This window comes from Aulostomus chinensis, chromosome 11, assembly GCF_037954235.1.
Source record: "Aulostomus chinensis isolate RoL2024-O1b breed Wild chromosome 11, RoL_Achi_v1.0, whole genome shotgun sequence".
NCBI lineage: Eukaryota > Metazoa > Chordata > Actinopteri > Syngnathiformes > Aulostomidae > Aulostomus > Aulostomus chinensis.
In genome coordinates, this window is record NC_141330.1 from 28,309,313 (window position 1) to 28,330,269 (window position 20,957).

The 20,957-nt window shown below is 45.8% G+C and overlaps 1 protein-coding gene and 1 long non-coding RNA gene across 6 annotated transcripts in view; one reads left to right on the top strand and one right to left on the bottom strand.

The window, feature by feature from the left end:
- The window catches only part of ascc3 (activating signal cointegrator 1 complex subunit 3), a 137,093-nt gene extending 126,647 nt beyond the window's left edge, over nucleotides 1–10,446 (bottom strand). Inside the window, exons 1-3 of one of the 5 annotated variants that reach the window (XM_086219317.1) lie at nucleotides 10,071–10,371; nucleotides 9,138–9,274; nucleotides 3,730–3,871 (exon numbers count right to left, since the gene is read on the bottom strand). In XM_086219317.1, the coding sequence (XP_086075443.1) occupies nucleotides 3,730–3,871; nucleotides 9,138–9,227 (232 nt within the window). In that variant the 5' untranslated portion in view covers nucleotides 9,228–9,274; nucleotides 10,071–10,371. Of the gene's footprint in view, nucleotides 1–3,729; nucleotides 3,872–9,137; nucleotides 9,275–9,972 lie in introns of all 5 variants that reach the window. The other 4 variants (XM_086219314.1, XM_086219315.1, XM_086219313.1 and 1 more) reach the window with 4 other exon arrangements.
- On the top strand, nucleotides 9,778–19,074 carry LOC147253937 (uncharacterized). Its single transcript, XR_015118615.1, has 9 exons — nucleotides 9,778–10,553; nucleotides 10,903–14,589; nucleotides 17,123–17,258; nucleotides 17,343–17,394; nucleotides 17,512–17,692; nucleotides 17,779–17,837; nucleotides 17,947–18,108; nucleotides 18,200–18,356; nucleotides 18,445–19,074. It is a non-coding gene; the product is annotated as an uncharacterized LOC147253937 (long non-coding RNA).
- The last annotated feature ends 1,883 nt before the right edge of the window (nucleotides 19,075–20,957 follow it).

The following is a 20,957-nucleotide window of genomic DNA, read 5'->3' on the forward strand; positions in this document are numbered from 1 at the left end:
GATAATCTTGGTCTTTACATCATGATTACTTCCTGTCCGCACTCGGCAGCACTTCTATTGAAGCATTGTCAACTGTGATTTGCTCATCATCTCATGGTCATGTGAAACCACTCATCGGGGTCTCTGGGATGTAGGATATGCTCCGCATCACAGCTCTCTCTTATATAAACGTTGTTTTGACTACAAATAAAGCATTTCCATCACTCCACCCTCCTTCGTTCACTTGGTCTCGGTAACACCAGAATTCTACCACGAGGTGTTGCAATTCGCATTGACTTTCCAAAGAAGACCGTTGTCATAGCAAGAATCAGCAGCCTGGAGTGGGAAGCTAAAGCTAACAGTACAGCCACACAGACGTGAGTAGCACTTCAGAAAGATCCGTAGCTTACAGTCAAGAGCCGTCCTGCTCCACTGCCGGCACTGGTTTGCTGACATAACACAGCTTTTCTGTTACTCTTCTAACTAGTCACAGGCAGCTGATCCCAGGTGCATATTAATTCCTGGGTCCGTATTTTCTTCTGGTTAAAGGAGGTCTACTGTAATTCTTCTAAATTTTTACACCCTCTTCAGTACCCCATTATGGCGGCCAAGCAGCAGCACTAGCTTCTATTCCAGTTTCTGGAATAGTTGGCTAATTAGCAGCACAATGCCTCTCCTCTCCACAGGTGACACGATTGCTGTGCTTGAAGCCAAAACTGTGGATGTGGATGAGAATGTACTATCAGGAATGCCACAAGTCTACCACTGACTCCAAGCAAAGGCCAACAACATGCTAATGCAGCTCTCATGAGTGCCAGCAAGGCCAGCTGAAATCAGGAGGACTCAGTGCTGGCTAACGGGTAAACAAGCCAAGTTCTCCCTGGATATCTCTTGGTGCTCATAACTCCTCCTGCATCAGTTGCTCAGTTGCTCCTGAACTGCTGTCTACCAGGACCTGCAATGAATTTGCTTCCTTTTTAAAAAACAAAATTGAGAAAATTAGACAAGCAGTCAGCGAGCCAGTCAAATTCAGGATAGACACGTTCACCTAAAACCAGTTCAACGCCATGGCACAGTTTAATCCAATTAACCACTAAAAACCGGAGGACATCATGCAACACCTGAAGTGCTCGTCCTGCTGTCCTGATATCCTGCCAACGGGCTTCTTCAAAAAAAGTCCCTTACGTCATGGCCTCCGATCTGATACAGATTGTAAACACGTCTCTTCTCGAAGGTGTTTTCCCACAGGCCTTGAAAACTGCAGTTATCAAGCCAATATTGAAAAAGAATAACCTGGACAAGTGTGTAATGAAAAATTATTGGCCCATATAACCCTTCCACTTTTAGGTAACAGCCCTGAAGAAGCTGTGTTTCAGCAGCTGAATGACTCCTTGGCACTGAGCGGCTGTTCTGATGTCTTCCAGTCAGGTTTTGGACCACACCACAGCACTGAGGCTGCTCTTGTTAAGGTGTGTCATGACATCCACTTGAACACAGACAGTGGAAAATTTTGGCACAGTCGACCACAACATACTACCCGACTAGCTGGAAAACTGGATGGGATTTTCTAGCACAGCTCTAAACTGGTTTGGCTCTTCAAGGGCAGGGATTACTTTGTGTCTGTAGGTAACTGCACATCTGACCAAACAAAACTTTCATGTGGAGTTCCCCAAGGCTCCATTTGGAGGCCTCATCTATTTTACATCTACATTGATCCACTAGTTCAGATTATGGAAGGCGACAAAATAAGTTACCATTAATATCACTAAATCACCAGAGGATTAGGGTCCTGTTAAAAAAACAAAGCACCTGCATTGATCAAATCAATGACTGCATGTCCCAGAATTTTCTTCCGTTAAACAGACACAAAGCTGTGGTGACTGTTTTTGGTGCCAAAGTGGAGAGAATAAAAGTCAGCATCCAGCTTCAGTCCGTAATGTTGAAAACCAGAGACCCAGCCAGGGTGCAGGGATGGACTCAGACCTGAAACTGACAGCCACATGATGACAATTACAAAGTCAGCCTGCTGTCACCTTAAAAACATATCAAGGATGAAACACTCAGGTCTCAGCAGCATCCCTGCATTTCTCCTCAGCAGGCCCGACTGCTAGAATGGCGTCTCTCTAAAAGGTCCATCAGACTGCTGCAGCTGCTCGAGTCCTCACCAACACCAAGAAAGTGGGCCGCATCACACCAGTTCTCTGGCCTTCACACTGGCTTCCAGTCTACCAGAGAACACATTTCTAAATACCCTGCTGGTTTATAAACCACTAAATGCTTTAAGGACCAACACATTTCTGACCGTCGACTGAACTACTTGTGAACGCAGCAAATTCGGAGCTTGGTCAACTTTTTGGTGATTTTAAAAAGGCGATGCTCCAGTTTTTTAATCAAAACTTTTAGCAGCTCTGAAAACAGAATTAGCTGACTAGTGGCAGAGGTGTGATGCTGGAGGTGCGATCACAGACAGAAGGAAGAAGGAAACAGAAGAACCCTCACTGACGGCTTTTTAAGTCTTGCTGCCTCGTTGCATTGTTTCACACTATTGTGTTGGGCACTCTGGGTATGGGGGGTTTGCATGAGGGAAGCGTGTATGCGTGAAGCGCAGGGACATGCTTCCCAAGGAAGAGGTGGTGTGACAGATCGCTATTACCACAATTAAATATAAACTCTGGTTACCACGCCAACAAGCCTGGTTCTTCAGCAATGTGGTCCGTGAGTACGTTTGGTACCCTTGGGGTACCCTTACCCATGGTCAGCCTGGGTTGAGGACCAGGGTGGGGTCAGTTTTACTGAGTTTCACTCAGCAAGTAAAAAACGCCAACCAATCATGTCCCGTCACAACAGCAGCAAGGAAGAACCCGTCGAGTCTGCCAGACACTGATCCAGGTCAACGGGATGCTGCTGTTGCTCCGCCTCCCAAACATGAATGCAGCAATCAACTGTTTAAACACCCACGTTTGCTTTTAACTGACGTGAACACATTATCATGTTTTAGCAGTTTATGACAGAGCACTGAGACAATGTATGAATGATTCATATATGAATAATATTCTCTCTCCTCTCGAGAATTCTGTGTGTGCGTGTGTGTTTCCCAGAGTCTGCACAGAGATGGGAGATGCACGGATACACTTCGGAGATTGCACTTCTTTTCTTTGCATTTCTCATTTCTCATTCATTTCTTGACAACCCTATGAATGGGGACAAAAGACAAGTCTTTTGAGTCAGCTTTATCAGTCCTGTCGGTAGTCAATCTTTTGGGAACGCCCTCCAGCTGAAGGAATGATATCCAAATAAGGACATGTACGTCACACAGCAGCTGGTGGTGATTCTCCTCAATGTGAGCCACCAATTAACTCAACTCCACACCGTTGCAACGGCACATCAAGACGTGCAGCTGTGTGGGGGCTCCTCTTTAATGAAAGGCAGAGTTCATCTTTTTCCCTGAGGACTGGCCTGGTGCGAGTCATGTGACTCTATTAGTGAATATGTGCCGGAATATCACAAATTCCCATCCGTGTTGGTATGAAGAGATTCGACACATCTTATTCACAGGCGATTTTTTTTACATTTTCATATCGTTTACTTTTCACACATCCGTGGTGTTGCCATCTGAAAGCTGTTCAGAGAGAGAGAGGTGATCTACTTCTGTCACTATCCATACGTTGCTGCCTTTACAGTACAAATATGAAGATTGAACTATGAGCCTGAAAGGAATGACAATGGAGGCCATGCTGAGGAGTTCATTACCGATCTGTTTGGCAGTCAGCAGGAGGCTCTTCAGGTCCTGACTGGCCGTTTGCTCCTCCTGATGATCGGAGAAGAAGCAGCTGATCTTCTGCCATGTCAGCCCCTCTCTGGCAAACAGCTCCTGTCGCTTCAGGCGCTTCGTCTAACATGAGTCAAAGGAAAAGAGAAAGATAAAATTACATTTCCAGAAAACAGCAGCACTGCTTGTCCATCACTCCCATAGGCGATGCAGTTCCTTCCTGTAACATGAATCAAAACGCCAGTTGCGGTCTTGCACTTGTTTGGGAGTATTTTGAGTTTAGTCCCAATGAAAAACCAAAGCCATTCAAGAAATCTGGGAGCGTCACACATCGGTTGATCAGAAGAACAATCAAGATGGAAAACTTGCCCAGGGGCAGCAGCATGGCACAACAGAAGTTAACGGGTTTGTGTTGGAGCCAGCAAACGATACTTTAACAACAGACAGATGGTGAGCCAAGGAGACGACCGCCGAGTCACAACACCACACGGCAAAAAACATAGGTGACACTGTCCATGAGTCACATGAGGACTGGAGCTCAGGTGAGACCAGACTGAACCCAGAGGGCACACCGGGAATAAAACGGTTTTCATCACAATCATAACCCTGTTGTCACAAATGGCAAACTAGGAGGGGAAGAAAATGCAACCCTTTAAACCTGCCTTCTGGCTGGCCTGAGAGGGCCGGCTCAGAGAGAAAGACTGAGGACTACGGACTCAAGAATGCTTGGCTGGTCAACATTCTGGGAATACTGAATATACTCTTAAGGAACCAGGCCTGACTGGCCAGGATCTCCTAGACTGAGAGATTATTTTTGGTGTATTATACATTCACATACTCACTGCTCTGAAAATTAAATTTGCTGTGCAGAGATGATTCAAGCATGTACGATGACCAGATCAGACATTTTGAGGAAGAGGGAGGAAGAAGAGAAGGACAAATGAGAAAAGTCAGGATCAAACCTTCAAGTGACACTGCATGGGACCTGCGGCAGAGGGCACAGGCTCACTCAGAGGCTCCACTCCTCAAACGAAGCCAACGTGCTGATTTATTACACATTTTTTCAGGACATTTTTAACACAAACATGAAATCAACATCAGGATTTATTTCACAAACCAATTTATTCAGTGAGAATTTGCAGAATATTGAATGCACCGTGGGCTCAGTTTTTAATAAAACAAAGCCCTGGCTGCATCATTCATGTCGGAGGAGGTTCTGGGGATGGGGGCGGGGCAGCTTGAATAAATGTTACAGTTTGGGAGAAAATTAGTGACACTTGCTCCCAGCTCAAAGTACGAGAAAGTTTTGTCTCACTTGAAGAACATTTTAGGGAAGGTTACAAAGGTGGAGCACAAACAACTGATTTGTTATAAAATGTCAACATTTCACTGTTCAGACGGTCGCTGTCGCGCCATCAACAGGAGCATTTGTCTCCTGAGCCAGCCAGGGCGGGACCTCTGTGCATCGTTGGGTACAGTTCATGTGTGGGTTTACTGATTTTCTCAGGGAAGGAAGAAAGGATGGAAGACAGGAGGGGGGGTGGAGGAAGGGAGATAGAGTGGCCGGCCCCTAATTACTCACAACAGGAAACTTAGCCAACAGAAGTATTTCTTGGAGGTAGAGACGGATCTCCTAATTAATCAGTTATACACCACAAGATGTGCAATAAAAGATATCGCCACATAGAACTTTATCCTCAGATACATTCTTCAACAAGCACTTTATTAGCAACATGCTTTTTCCTTCCTGTCAGTTCACCACCAGCGCTCTCACACACACACACACACACACACACACACACGTCATCTGGATTTAGCCCACTGATGAGTCTGATCAGAATTCACAGCGTGAAATGTCATTGGGTCCTCCAGTGAGGATCTATGGATGAAGGGTGCTTATTTCCTATCTATTCATTATTCTATGGGCCACATTTAAACCCAGCTAGACATGACTAAGTAGGCTAATTGCATATTAGACACAGCGCCGCACATCAGGAAGCTACCAATGTCAGACAAGTAGGGACCAACCTACTCAGTAGGGTTTGGTTTCTCCCTCAGAAAATGAGCTGCATTTCATAGGATAAACCTGCTAGTTAGTTACAGCAAGTCAACTGGTAGAACTGGTGGACTGGTTGAACTGGTAGAACTGGTGGACTGGTGGACTGGTGGACTGGTAGACTAGTAGACTGGTAGAACTTGTGGACTGGTAGACTGTTAGAACTGGTGGACTGGTAGAACTGGTGGACTGGTAGACTGGTAGGACTGGTGGACTAATAGAACTTGTGGACTGGTAGACTGTTAGAACTGGTGGACTGGTAGACTGGTAGGACTGGTGGACTGTTAAGACTGGCAGCTACCATTTTGTGTCAGCAACTCCATCATGCCTTTCTTCTCTACACAAAAATATGTTGTGAAATATGACATGAAAATGTCATTTGACTCTTAAGCAAAAGAAGTTTTTCGGGATTTTAAAGTAAAACTTAGCTCCATATGAGTAAAAATTCATAAATTGCATTTCTTATGACCAACAAATGATTTTTAAATAAAGCCATGTGGACAGTGATGAAGGGTAGACATGAACTGTGGAACAAATGAACTGAAACAACTGACATGAGTGACATAGAGCTCTAAACGTCAGTGTCCATTCATTTTCTGTTAGCTGCCATCTTATTCACCCATTCATCCTGTCCTCACATTCATATTCTCACAATCAACACTTGCCTGAAAATGAAACCATTTCAACAAGGGAGGAGCCTCGGTCACAATAAGGAGAAGAGGAACTTTATCAACTGGTGACCCGTCCAGGGTGAGCCCCGCCTTTCACCTGAGGGCTGCTGGGATAGGCTCCACCCCCACCACTCTTAACAGGGTAAGAGGTAGAGAATGGATGGATGGATGGTCACACACCCATTCCTGCCTGGTAAAGGAAGGTTCTGGTGGCTGCTGTTGCAGGATGTGCTGCTGATGGAGAATTGTTGGGTGGAGGTTCATTGAAGGAGGGAGGTGCTGGACCTGCTCTACTTGGACAGAGTCAGGACAGAACTTTGGTTGGGGTTTGGTGACGCACAAATAAACCTGACTTGACGTACGTATCGAAGGTCGTTCATACAGAATATTTTCCAATGTTCTAACATCTAAAAAACAACAGTGAAGGAATGTCATCTTCATCGTCCTCCTCTTATCCGGTTGGTCCAGGTCGCGGGGGCAGCAGCCTCAGCAAGGAAGCCCTGACTGTCCTCTCCCCAGCCACTTCCACCAGCTCTTCCTGGGGAATCCTGAGGCGTTCCAAGGCCAGCTGAGAGATATAATCCCTCCAGCGTGTCCTGGGTTGGCCCCGAGGCCTCCTCCTGGTCAGACATGCCCGCAAAACGGCGTCCATGAGGCGTCCTCACCAGATGCCCAAACCACCTCAACCGATTCCAAGTGAAGGAGCGGCAGCACGATGGCGCACTGCCATGGTCTTTCAGACTCAACCCTGCTGCACTGTGGCCTCCTTTGTCTGTCGTGAGTCTGCGTGTGCCGTTTTACTTTGAAGAATGACTGGATCCACTATTCAGTTCATGTGGGGGCATCCTGTCTGGTGCAGTCTGCTCTGTGCAAATTAACACGCCAGGTAACCCATAAAACCTCCAACCAACCACCATCAACCGCCATCCTCAGTAAAAACGTAGGAGGGTTTGATGGGATGAAAAAGCAGATAGCGCCAACCCTGCAGCTCTTCTTTACTCTCCAAATATCATCAGACCAAACGGATCAAACTGCGACACTACGATAAGTCACTTTGTTGGGTGTGAGACAGGAGATCCATCATTTATAGCCACAGTAACGACTGAGTGGGTCACAGCGGAGCCGATGATGCAAGCACAGGTCGACAGCTCCTCGTCTGAATTGACTCTGATGATGAGGACAAAGGTGCTGCACCGCAGCTTTAAATCTGAGCAGTTGTGGGACGTTCAGGTTCTTAGGTGGGAGGAAGCTTTGACAAAATGAATCCTTTTCAATCAGAACTTGCAAACCTTCTCAAACAAACTATTTTAACACAAACTCTGAGATCATCTCAGAGACTCTATCCATATTTTCCCTGGAGAAGCACTTTCCCGCTTAGGGGATTTAGCTGGAGGTGAGCCAGATAAAGAGACACAAGCACTCAGCCTTCCACTTTAGAGGCTCGGAGGAACTGCTCTGATAAACAAATCACTGAGACAGGACAATGACAAGGAGATTTAGATTTTAAAAAGGTGTGATAGGGTGAACAAGCAGGTGTACAACGAGCTGTGCTACCTGAGACAGACCGAATACCAAACACATCTGCATCCATGTATTTTGCTTTCCACTGTGAACAGGAGTGAATACATGATGTTGTGGTCCTCATGTCTACTTGCGTATCTGTAAGCACACTCGTGTTTTGCACTTCAGGTGACTGCATTCTATTGGCTTGGTACCTGAACGCCGCATAATGACAGTAAACTTAAATCTAAACTTATGATTGAGGAAAGTAAAAAAAAAAAAGTGCTTCCACGCAGAATCCCAATAACTTTAATAAAGCACCATTTTTATCTCAGGAAGTCCTTGATCTGAATTAACCAGGAAAGACTGAGGCTGGACAATGTGCCCACCCCAGCCGCGCCAAGATTGTGACCATTCTGGAAACGTGGATGCTGCTGTCGAGACATTGCACATCCCAGAAGCACCACGCTTGTGCACAATGGGGCAGCAACTAACTTCTGGTGAGTGACGGCACTGGAACCCAGTCTCGTGGTTCAGTTCCAAACCTAAGCACCACACTGACGAGCCCCGCAGGACCATTTCAACTGGACGCCCCAGAGCTACGCCACACTCCTGCTCACATGCTGCCACTGGCTGCTTTCCAACAATTCACAACTCCATCCCAGCTCAGTGATGGCGCAGTCATGAAGGTGACACCAAACCTACGTCCATAGGCTGCGCCAATGTTGTCGCTCTGGCAAGTGCTGCTCTGTTTGTGATGTTAATCTAGCAAGGGGCCCTGCATGCTCGCTCAGGGTAGGGCGCGCTGAGGTGCTGTGCATTTACCTCTCAAACAAACAGTAAACGATGCTGAAAATAAACAAAAAAATGTATCAAGCCTTCGTATGCCATATATGCTCCTGACAGGTCCTGCATTTGCCGTGTGACTTCGGTGCAAATGTCAGTCCATCTGTTTTCCTGGGTCTGCACGCTGCTTGAGGTCAGGAGCGCACCCTGCTGCCTATGAAACCGGTTAGCTTCACCACGGAAGAGAAGCTGCTGCGCTTCAGATATGACAGGGTGCAACTTCAGCGACAGTTTCATCCTAAATTCCACCCATCGATCAAAGTCAATATCACATTCGGAGGGTTAACAATGATGGAAAGCAATACTCCCAGCTCACCTTCAAGTCATAGAGCTGCTCAGCGGCGTTCTCCTTCCTGCTGACGTTGGAGAAGGAGCGCAGTGCACCCGTGAGCCGTGGAGGAGCCATGTCACGCCCTGCTCTCTAGTCCTGGGCTCGCTGGGCGGAATCTGGTGCTTTCAGATGTAAGAAGACACATTTGTGTCAAACAGTGCAGTTGTTACTATTTCGCTGTCCACTGAAATTCAGAGAGAAAACCTGAAAATGGGTTTTAAATTGCTTTAATTAAGAGAATGACACATTTAAGGTAGGACATCGAAGGCAGTGAAAGTTTAAACTTCCTGCGTAGCAGACGGAGGCCTGCAGGAGCGCAGACTGACAGGTACTTTGAGGTGTTTGATGCCACAGGGTTCCTCCAAACTGACTCATGACCAGGAGCTGTGGCGCGTTCAAGGATATAGAAAATAGAACGTTCCCTCAGTTTAAGTGATAGCCACTCCTCACAACCATATTCACCTGATTCACCTGCCAGTGAATCCCAGCCCCTCCCTCAGCATCCACCTGGACAAGACAGGTGACAGGGTGTTACTGGTCACGTGGACGAGAGAGACTCCTTCACCCAACGAAATTGTTAGCAAGTGATATCTCGTTGCCTCAAAGTAACTACATAGAGGAAACAAATCATATTTCGTGCCCTCAAGATATCCATTTCTCCGCTCTCTCTCTCCTAGCTGTGAGAGCAGACCCCAGGTGTCACTGGACCCGGCTTAGGTGGGACGTGGCGCCTCCACGTGACCAGTAACAGGGAGGGGTTGGCTTTAATGGCAGGTGAAGTCTTAGTGAGGAGTGGACCAATAACTCGTTGTCTCCTCACCAGCGACAAAGTTCTGACTCGGTTCGCTCGAAGCCGTCCGGTAATCATGAACTCACTGGTCTCGGAGGAGAGAGCGGAACCGGCGCGGTTCGTCTCACCTGGCTGGGGTTTCCGAAGCCTCTTTAACCAACTTTGGTTCGGTAGTTTGCTCAGTAACGTGGCGCTTAGGTCTGAGACGCGAGCTAACGTGAGAGTTAGCTTCCCGCCGGCTAACATTAGCCACCGCCTGAGCGCAGCAGCGTGGAGAGCAGACACACGCAGCTGGGCAGAACCAGAACCATCGACAGAACCCTCCCAGAACTTGTCTCTTCACTTTCAGCAGGTACCTCGCAGTGCTGCCTCTCCTGTGGACTCTCGGGATCGTGTCCGTGGAACACCGGCACCGTTAACCAAGGGGTCGCGCGCGCTAGGAACTGTGGGTACTGCAGTTCTTACAGCAGACATTTGCAAACCAAGAGTCCAGGAACAACTACATTACCCAAATATCCACTCGCTCGCTCCCCCGGACAAGGTTCGCTTGTGTTAAGAACCCGCGTACACCGACGCCGAGGAGCCCTGAGCGGAACCTCCGCACCTTGCAGGTCTTTTATTTTCTTGCGTGCATTTCTGTCTTTTTTTGTGGTTCTTTACTCAGTAAATCCAGGGCAAATGATTCAGCCATTTCAAATCAGTTAGATTAACAACACTTTCGGTGGGACAAATACTGGGCAACACTGGTATTACTGGTATTAGACTTTATGGTTTTATACATGGGGTGTGTGTGTGTGTGTGTGTGTGTGTGTGTGTGTGTGTGTGTGTGTGTGTGTGTGTGTTTGTAAGAGTTGAGTTACTCTAGAGATGCTGAGTGCACTCATTTGTGTCTAAGCAAGAATATCGCCTTGTTTGCTTGAGCCTCCATGATAAAGAAGCGTCTCCAAACATTCTTCCAAGCTACAGCCGAAGCCTACAAACATGGAGAGCCGGAGGCGCTGGCGTCATTCGAGCAGCTGATTCACCGCCATTGCCTCACCTTGGTGATGCTGTCTGGGCACCCCAGTGTTTAAGAGTATGTGACAATAATGAGTGGACACATTCGTCAGCACGCAGCACACTGGAATCATTTTTGTCCAAGAGACGCATCCATAGATTTTTGACACATTCCATGTCAGCAAGACACAAAGAGAGACAAAAATAGCCCCCGATGAAGACAGTGTGTGTCCTGAAGCAATTCCTCACATTTTGTGTGATCACACAGTGTCAAAAAATAATTAAAGTAAATAATTGACACAAAGTAAGATTGGTTAAACGAGGCTTATAGGAAGGCGTTTTAGCAGCAATTTGCTCGTCGTCTCAAAGTCTCTCACCAGCAGCAGGGGTGGCCATCGTCACGCTCAGACACAGCGACACCGACTGATGAGCTGAGATTGTGAATATTTATATTCTACAGTAAAATCCCAGGGCACCAAGTTTGCAACAGCAAAGTAACTTCATCTATACATCAATTAGACATTTTTTATACTGCACTTTTCAACAAAGAGAATAAAAATAGAGGAAAATGAGAATGTGTAACGTTATTCTCCTCCAAATTACACTGAGGAGCAACCTTCATTTCAACACCGTAAAAAGCATCAAACAGGATACAGATAAGATTACAGTACAATTAACAACACTAACAATAAATGATAACAACATGAGCAATTGTAGTTGTGGAGTGAATTCAAATTTGAGGTGTTTTGTAATCTATTGCATGTGTACACTGTAAAAAAAAAGTCCATAGGAATTATGGTAAAAAAAACGGTCAAATGGCAACAGTTAAAGGCCGTAAATCTAAATTAGTATATCACCGTAGTAAATACACTGAATAACTGTTAAAAAAAATGGTAAAATTCATGGGAAAATACCGTAAAGTCACAGAAGAGAAATCATTGTAAAATTGACGGCATTATTCTGCTTAAAGATTTTGCTGATGTTTACATTTTAATTTACAGTATAAAACTGTTAAACATTCTGCAAAATCATACCTCCCTTTTTTCAGGAAGAACATGTTATGTTAATATGGTCCAGAGGTAAATTCAATTTATATGAGGGAAACCATTTGAAGGACTTTAGAGGCGTCTCAAAACATGATTTTAAAAGCATCTGAAAAAAAAGCTGACGGATTCTAATAGCATCTCAAAACTGCTACATTTAAAAGCATCTTAAATTAATTATTTTAAAACTGTCTCAAAACCTGCTCAAACTGAGCAGAAGCTGTATTTCCCCTCTGCAGCTTGGGGATTGTGCCTTAGTTGGCATTAACGCGCCGAGTTTCAAATCAGCCAATCAGCGCACGGTATCCGCCTCCCTCCGGGACCCTCCGGACTTGACGTGGTCTTGGACTTCACCGTGAGAATCCACCGTCCTCACCGCCGGACTTTTAGGACTTTGCCTCAGCCAGAAGATACTTGGGTCAGCAAATGAACACAAGTTAAATGCTTTTGGGTGAATTGTGTTTATTGGGGTTATCAAGAGGGTTGCATTGCAGACAGCTAACATTGTGTAGCTTCACGTTGAGCTACATTCGACTCTCAGAACAGCCTGGAAACACCTGTCATACAGGTGGAGACGTGTTTAGGAGACAGGCTGTCTTATTAGTCATCCTTTCATTCCTTTGACTGCTTTTTAAAAATGTGGTGTGAGTTTACCCACCTGGCGGGCTAAAGTAGGATCCGTCTATGTGCTGGAGACTATGGTGAGCGTGCGTGTGAGTTTACCCACCTGGCGGGCTAAAGTAGGATCCGTCTATGTGCTGGAGACTATGGTGAGCGTGCGTGTGAGTTTACCCACCTGGCGGGCTAAAGTAGGATCCGTCTATGTGCTGGAGACTATGGTGAGCGTGCGTGTGAGTTTACCCACCTGGCGGGTTAAAGTAGGATCCGTCTATGTGCTGGAGACTATGGTGAGCGTGCGTGTGAGTTTACCCACCTGGCGGGCTAAAGTAGGATCCGTCTATGTGCTGGAGACTATGGTGAGCGTGCGTGTGAGTTTACCCACCTGGCGGGCTAAAGTAGGATCCGTCTATGTGCTGGAGGTCATTGTGGTTATAACAGCGGCGCATTTGTGTATTGAAGATGTATTCTTGTCACAAAGGAGGAGAAAACGTTCAGTCTGCAAAAGCAAATGTTTTGCATTGCAAGCTGCACCGCAGTGAACCCAACACATTTTTAAATGTGTTGGAGGAAGTTGTAAGCAGGTGTTTTCAGGCTATGCAGCTTTAAAGTCCCACTTCTCCCGCCACCACAACAGGTCACCGGCCAAACTCAGGATGTGACCATGACGCCGTTCAAATGCACCGTCTCACTGTGTCAACGCCAGTGTGAGTGAACTAAACCGCCGACTGCTCACTTACAGGAGCACAGAGCAGAAGGGCGCCATGTCGCTCGTCCAGTGGGATGCAAAAGTGTTTTCACTGGAAAAACGTCTTTTAAGGCTCACATGTCCAGAAAGCACAGACATTGGTCAGAAAATGTGACTTGTGCAGCACTCCCAGATACACACTGTGAGACTCCCACTACAAGTGCGACCATGCAGGAGCCTGCTGCCAGTGTGCCAGATGCTGACGACACTGTCGGGATGGGTCTAATTTTTGTGACCTGTGTTTGAGAAATATATGCATGTTTTACATGGAACTTCAGGGACAGCATCTTCTTCCAGTGACTACCATCCAAAACATTGTTGAAGAAATACAGAATATACATGAGTTGGGACACACATATACTTTGAATCGTCTAAACTTGCTCCTAAAAGATATGTCAGTGTCAGATGAAGACATTGTAAAAACTAGTAACAATCTGACCTGTTTAAGCATTGCCACCCAGGGCCAATGAGAACGGCTTGCTCAAGAACCCAGTGCTTTAAAGACGTGTTCAAATACGTGGAGCCCAAACAAATCGTGTTGGCAGAGATGAGAGCAGGACAGAGAGGTGTGCCTGTTATATTCCTGCACTAAACACTTAAAAAGGGTATGCACAAGTCCGGCTTTTGGCAGGGCCTCATGTCAGCGGATCCCAATGCTTCAAAAACAGATGTTCTCTCTGACTGTTGTGATGGTGAGGTGTTTATGTCAAACACATTTTTCAGGAAAACCCAAGTTGTCTCAAGCTGGTTTTAGTACCAGGATGCATTCGAAGTTGTGAATCCACTGGGTTCTGCAAAAAAGAAGCACAAGGTTTTGGCTGTGTACTTCTCTCTTCTCAACATGCTCCCCCATGTACGGTCAAATGTTGACCCCATGCAGCTGGTTTGATTGGGTGGAGAGAAGGACTTCAAGGAATTTGGCCATGGCGAGGTTTTTTCTGAACTGCTGACTGATCTGAAAGAACTGGAGGGAAATGGGATATCAATGGGAGATGAACTTGTATTAAAGGGAGCTCTCTACTGCATTGCTGGAGACAACCTGGGCTCTCACACCATTGGTGGTTTCACAGACAATTTCAGTTCTTCTGAGTACTTCTGCAGATATTTTCTGATTTCTCGAACTGAATTTCAGGGTGCTGATCCTAACGTCTGTGGACTGGAGCGGACTCCAGAAACGCACAGCTCTGCCATCGAACAGCTGGAGACAGAGGATGCTCCACAAGTGCAAGGGATAAAGTTCAGGTCAGTATTTAATACTCTACAAAACTTTGATGTTTGTTCACCTGGCATGCCCCCCCCCTGTCTCGGTCATGAGGTCTTTGAGGGTGTCCTCTCATGCGATGTTGCTCTTTACCTCAAGTACCTGATCAACAAAAAGAAATGGTTCACCTGCACAATTTTGAACAGGCGAATCAAGCAATTAAAATACAAAGCAACAGATGCTTCCTCCAACCCTTGTGAGGTCAGTCCTCGCGCACTGAAACTGAGTGGACATGCTGTCCAAAATTGGAACTTCTTAAGACTGTTGCCTCTGATAATTGGAGACAAAGTGCAGGACCCCCAAGATAAAGTGTGGCAGTTAATTTTGCAGCTTAAGGACATTGTTGACCTGATTTGTGCTCAGCAAATTTCCAAGGCTCAGGTTGCATATCTGGATGTTCTCATTGAAGAATATTTGGAAACCAGGAAGGGACTATTTCCAGAAATCAGCTTGGGACCTAAACATCATTTTTTGCGGCACATATCCAGGACTGACACTGAAATTTGGCCCACTCCTTCATGGAAGGGGAGGCAGGGAGAGCAAGCCAGCTTGATGGGGGACTGGATGGTAGACTGGTTCATGGGAGGGGAGGCAGGGAGAGCAAGCCAGCTTGATGGGGGACTGGATGGTAGACTGGTTCATGGAAGGGGAGGCAGGGAGAGCAAGCCAGCTTGATGGGGGACTGGATGGTAGACTGGTTCATGGAAGGGGAGGCAGGGAGAGCAAGCCAGCTTGATGGGGGACTGGATGGTAGACTGGTTCATGGAAGGGGAGGCAGGGAGAGCAAGCCAGCTTGATGGGGGACTGGATGGTAGAGTGGTTCATGGGAGGGGAGGCAGGGAGAGCAAGCCAGCTTGATGGGGGACTGGATGGCAGACTGGTTCATGGAAGGGGAGGCAGGGAGAGCAAGCCAGCTTGATGGAGGACTGGATGGTAGACTGGTTCATGGAAGGGGAGGCAGGGAGAGCAAGCCAGCTTGATGGGGGACTGGATGGTAGACTGGTTCATGGGAGGGGAGGCAGGGAGAGCAAGCCAGCTTGATGGAGGACTGGATGGTAGACTGGTTCATGGAAGGGGAGGCAGGGAGAGCAAGCCAGCTTGATGGGGGACTGGATGGTAGACTGGTTCATGGAAGGGGAGGCAGGGAGAGCAAGCCAGCTTGATGGGGGACTGGATGGTAGACTGGTTCATGGAAGGGGAGCGCAGGCCGGTGTAACAGTAGGGAATAAGAGGGGGGGGGGGGTGATGCAGGCGGCGGTTGGGGCTCTGGTGGATCTGTGGAAACACAGAGAGACTGCGAGACACCAAGGCCAAACTACAAAGTGTAACAAGTAGTGGTAATGACAGTTCCAAAAATGTGCAGGGAGGAGAGGAGGAGAGAGGGGGAGAGGAGAGGAGGAGAGGGGGAGAGGAGAGGAGAGGAGGGAAGGGCTCCATGTAACCTGATGTGTCCCCCAGCAGTCTAAGCCTGTAGCAGCATAGCTATCAATGGTTCAGAGCTACCTGAACCAGTCCTAACTGAAGGCTCTGTCATAGAGGAAGGTCTTAAGCCTGGACTTTAACGTAGTTAAAGTGTCTGCCTCTCTGACCCATGGAGAGATGCTGGTTCCACAGTAGAGGAGCCGGTACCTGAAGGCTCTACCTCCCAGTCTGTTTTTATTGATACTGGGAGTCACTAAAAGACCTGCATTCTGGGAGCGGAGTGCTCTGGTGGGACAGGAGGGACTAATGAGCTCTTTCAGAGAGGATGGAGCTTCATCATTGAGAGCCTGATGAATCAGCAGAAGGACTTTGAAGTGGATTCTAGATCCTACAGGAAGGAGAGAAGCTAAAGTGGAGAGATGTGTTCTCTCTTCTTAACTCCTGTCAGAACCCTGGCTGCAGCGTTCTGGACCAGCTGGAGACTCTTTAGAGAGTATTTAGGACATCCTGACAGGAGAGAGTTGCAGTGGTCCAGCCTAGAAGTGATAAATGCATGCACCAGTTTTTCAGCATCACTCTGGGAAAGGATATTCCTAATCTTAGTGATACTGCAGGTGGAAGAAGGCGGTCCTGGTCACATGATTTATGTGGGAGCTGAAGGAAAGGTCCTGGTCAAAAATGACTCCAAGGTTCCTTGCAGTTGTCCTCAGGGTCAGGGTGATGCCATCTAGAGTAGTGATCTGGTTAGAGAGGTGTCCCTGTGGTGTTTAGGTCCAAAAATGATGACCTCAGTTTTATCTGAATTTAGCAGTAAGAAGTTAGAAGACATCCAGGATTTAATGTCTTTCAGGCAGTCTAGCAGATTAGTAAACTGGCTTGTGTCGTCTGGCTCCATCGACCAGTAAAGTTGTGTGTCATCCTCATAACAGTGGAAGTTGATCGAGTGCTTCTGGATTATGTCACCTAATGGGAGCATGGAAAGAGGGAAGAGAATCGGTCCTAAAACTGAACCCTGTGGTCCACCATATGTGACTCTGCTGATGATGAGACACTTTGAAAACACTTGGTGCAGTAACAACAGATGACTTGCAGTACATTACAGAGGGAGACTTGCTGCCAGTATTGAAGCCCATACAAGCCAGAAGACTGGTTGCTGCCTGGGCCCAAAAGGGGGAGTGTAAAACATTGACACCTCTACACAGCACACTTCTCTTCTTGAGCTGCACAAGTAATGCAATCGTTTAATTTCTCTAAGAGTAGAAAAACATTAAAGGTTTCATGATCTCAAGTCTCTTTTGTTGTACTTTTACAGACTCCATTCACTCCAAGTTGGTCTGAAAGCACACTTCCAGGAACTGACTGGCGTGAGTTTGATTGAGTCCTTCCTTGCTAATGTGGACACAAAGGGGGCACGCCTCTTCAACTTCTTCAAACGTGTTGCTGCACAAAAACATTAACAAGTTCTGGATGCTCTTCTCAAGCTTCAAACTGAAAGAGGTCAGTCCACTGGTTGATCAGAAGAGGTCATGCAGATGGTGCCTCTTTTACTGGCTCATTTTGTTGAGAAGGAAGAGCATCTGTTCCATTTGGTTGAGAAGACCAGCATTGCTGCGGAGGTTCAGGTGGAGAATGTGCCTCCAACACCCTGCCTTACTGTGTGTGGTAAGTAAACTGAACCAAACCTGCAAGCTTTCTCTATCGGTGTACTAGCACCCACATGTACTTTTACTTGTTTATTTTCATGTTAGCTTGGAGATCATTTTGAGACAGTGGCTAACATTTGACCTGCTAACAAGTTCTGCTAACAGTAGGTTGTGTGACTCTCATCCTATATTGAAATAAGTACCATTGAATTTATGGCTGTTATTGAAGCCCTTGTCATTAAAGTTTATTTTTTTGTTCATGCTAATTCTTAGGGTCCTCCTGCTTTGCCGCTGAGACATTTATGCTGAGCATCGACAAAGAGGTTGTCAACGACCACGTCACTTCCTTCACATCTGCCTGATGTTTGGCAGTGACTCCTGCCTCAACATACACGACCCCGTGGAACTACGGTCTACACTGGAGTTCCTCCAACGGTGATTTTTTTTTCTTTTTATAACATTAGAAAATGCAAGATATCCCATCTGAGATTCTCTCTCTCTCTCTCTCTCTCTCTCATATACGAAGGTGTTTCTTTTCAATCAATCCTGAGAAAGGCACCAAAGTCGAGTGGAAGAAGAAGAAGAAAGTGTTCTCAGTCAATCCCAGAGTCTTCACTCTGACCTCAGACCTGGCTGACCATGAGTGGACCTCCCAGTGAAGTTGAGGGCCAGTATGATAGAAGGTACACTCAGTGTTACAGTCACTGCAGACATTGTGTTTAACTTGATGCATGAACTTGATCCTCTACATGAAATGAAAATGCTTTTCAGGGCAGCTACCAACGGTGTTAAGATAAGGCCAAAGGACTTCAGAGAGTTTGTGAGACCTGAGGGAGGTGTCCACGTCCTGAATGAGGATCAAAGGGCGGAGACGTGAGGTTGATTTATGCATGGACTTACACACACACACACTCACACACTACTGAAACACAGCATAACCATGTGTTCACATTCTTATACATCATACACTGTACACACTCTGAGGACAAGTACGAGTGGGATTCATGACTCGTCCAAATATGAAAGCACTAAATTCAGTTCAGTGTCAGTGCTGTGCAAAATAAGACTTTTTTGCTGTTTTTGGAGACATTCTTGTGAAGGTGTGACATTCAGTGTTCCTTCATACCTAGAATGAAGCTAATTAGCTGTGATTTATTTTTTTAGTTTAACTAACAACAGGAGCAGTGTGGGACAGTTTGTACATGTTCAGCGTTATTGCACTGGTTTTGTACTTTAAAAAAGTTGAGGTAAAATTGCTAGTATTTGAAACTTTTGCTCCACTTAAGGGAAACTTTGGTTTATTTCAACCTGTCTCCCATCGTCATAAATGTGCTTCATGTGACGAGTGAGGTGAAAATATTAGTTGTCCTGTTAGCAGTTGTCTAGATGCACCCTGAGCTGCTCCTAGCTTCAGACCCTTTACAACAGGGGTGTCCAAACTGGTCCAGTAAGGGCCGGTGTGGCTGCAGGTTTTCATGCCAACCAAGCAAAAGCAACACCTGATTCTACTTAGATCAACTAAGCTGTGTCCACACGGCTCATTGGTTGGATCAGGTGTTGCTTTTGCTTGGTTGGAATGAAAACCTGCAGCCACACCGGCCCTTACTGGACCGGTTTGGACACCCCTGCTTTACAAGGTAAGTGAACGGGCACATATCCAGGACTGACACTGAAATTTGGCCCACTCATCAGGCTATGGACCATGGGTTTTGAGAGCAAACATAGTTACTTCAAAAGATGTACTAGGCATGTGAAGAATTTCAAAAATCTGTGTGACTCTTTCAGAGAGACATCAGATGTTTCAGGCCTTTCTTTCCGCTGGGTCAGTGGGTCCTCCAGCCTTGCAAATAAAAGACGGATCACCTTTTTACTCGGAGCTGTACAGTGAGCAAGTTAAAGGCATAATTCTCCATTTTGGCTTCACTGAAAGAAATAGAATACACACCGCCTCACGTGGTCAGTATAAATGTCAGAGAAGATGTAGAAACCACATGTAAACGTGTTCTGTTAGCTTCCCTGTTTTAAGCCATCTTTGTTTACATGGTTTGAGCGAATTACCTCCACTCGCAATCATGAAAGCTGCGCCGGGTAGGGCTATAAGCTCCCACAACACATTCACATGTGGCTTCTATATGTTCTCTGACATTTATACTAACGATGTGGGTTGGGGGGGGGGGGGGGGCTTGTTTAGTGGACTAACTTTGCCCGTGAAAGTGTGCCTGTTCACTTACCTTGTAACAGGTCTGAAGCTCGTAGCAGCGCTCCGGCTGTATCTGGACAACGGCCAATATGACAACTAATATTTTAACGTCACGAGACACATGAAGCACATTTATGATGATAGGAGACAGGTTGAAATAAACCGAAGTTTCCTTTTAGGGATTATTTTATTTTGATAATGTGAATATGTTACTGTAAGTACACTGATATCACTTTGTGGTCAGATTTGTACCAAAATATGCACTTAAACATTCTCAACTTAATTGTAAAGGTTTCTTGTTAGAGTTTGTAAGTAAAGTGTGTTCAGTTTACTACAGTGGTTTTGACATTGGAACAGAAAGTGAACTTTTGAACATTTCTTCCATAATGTTGTTCTCATTCTTAGATATTTTGTGATATGTTAAACTTCAAATATTTGATGGTTACACCATAACAAATATAAAATAAAGATTTTCTATATTTGAAAAATTTTAAGATGGATGTTTTTTCTGGCTGTTCTGGTACATGAAGTAATTTGACAATATTAATTCATGCTCTGTCTATTAAGTTTACAGAATAGAAGGAATGACAGATTACACTGTCTGGCAAGTTCTGCATCTGACAACAATTGAAATGCTAATTTGGCTGAATATTAAAAGCATATTTAGAATCTGTACATCTGATATTTTCTTTTTTTTTATTACTTTTAATAAGTACATTTTCTAACCGTTAAATCAACAGCATCAATATATTTTTTACCATAAAAGAAAATGTTTTACTGTAATTTAATGGTAGAGTTATGGCAACCACAGCTGCCGGTATTTTACCGAAAAACAAAAAAAAATACCGTAATATATGATACCGTTTCTGTCGTGTTTATGACTGAGACTGTAATTTTGACAGGAGATTACTGTAAACAGGTTTATGTTTTAACTGTGGTTTTTGCGGCAAACTACCGTAAACAAATAACAGTTCTGTTCTGAAAAATTTAGTTGCCAAAACAGCATACCGTAAAGTCCTCTACATTGTCATTTTTACGGTGAAATACTGGCAACCACAGCTGCCAGTATTTCACCGGATTTTTT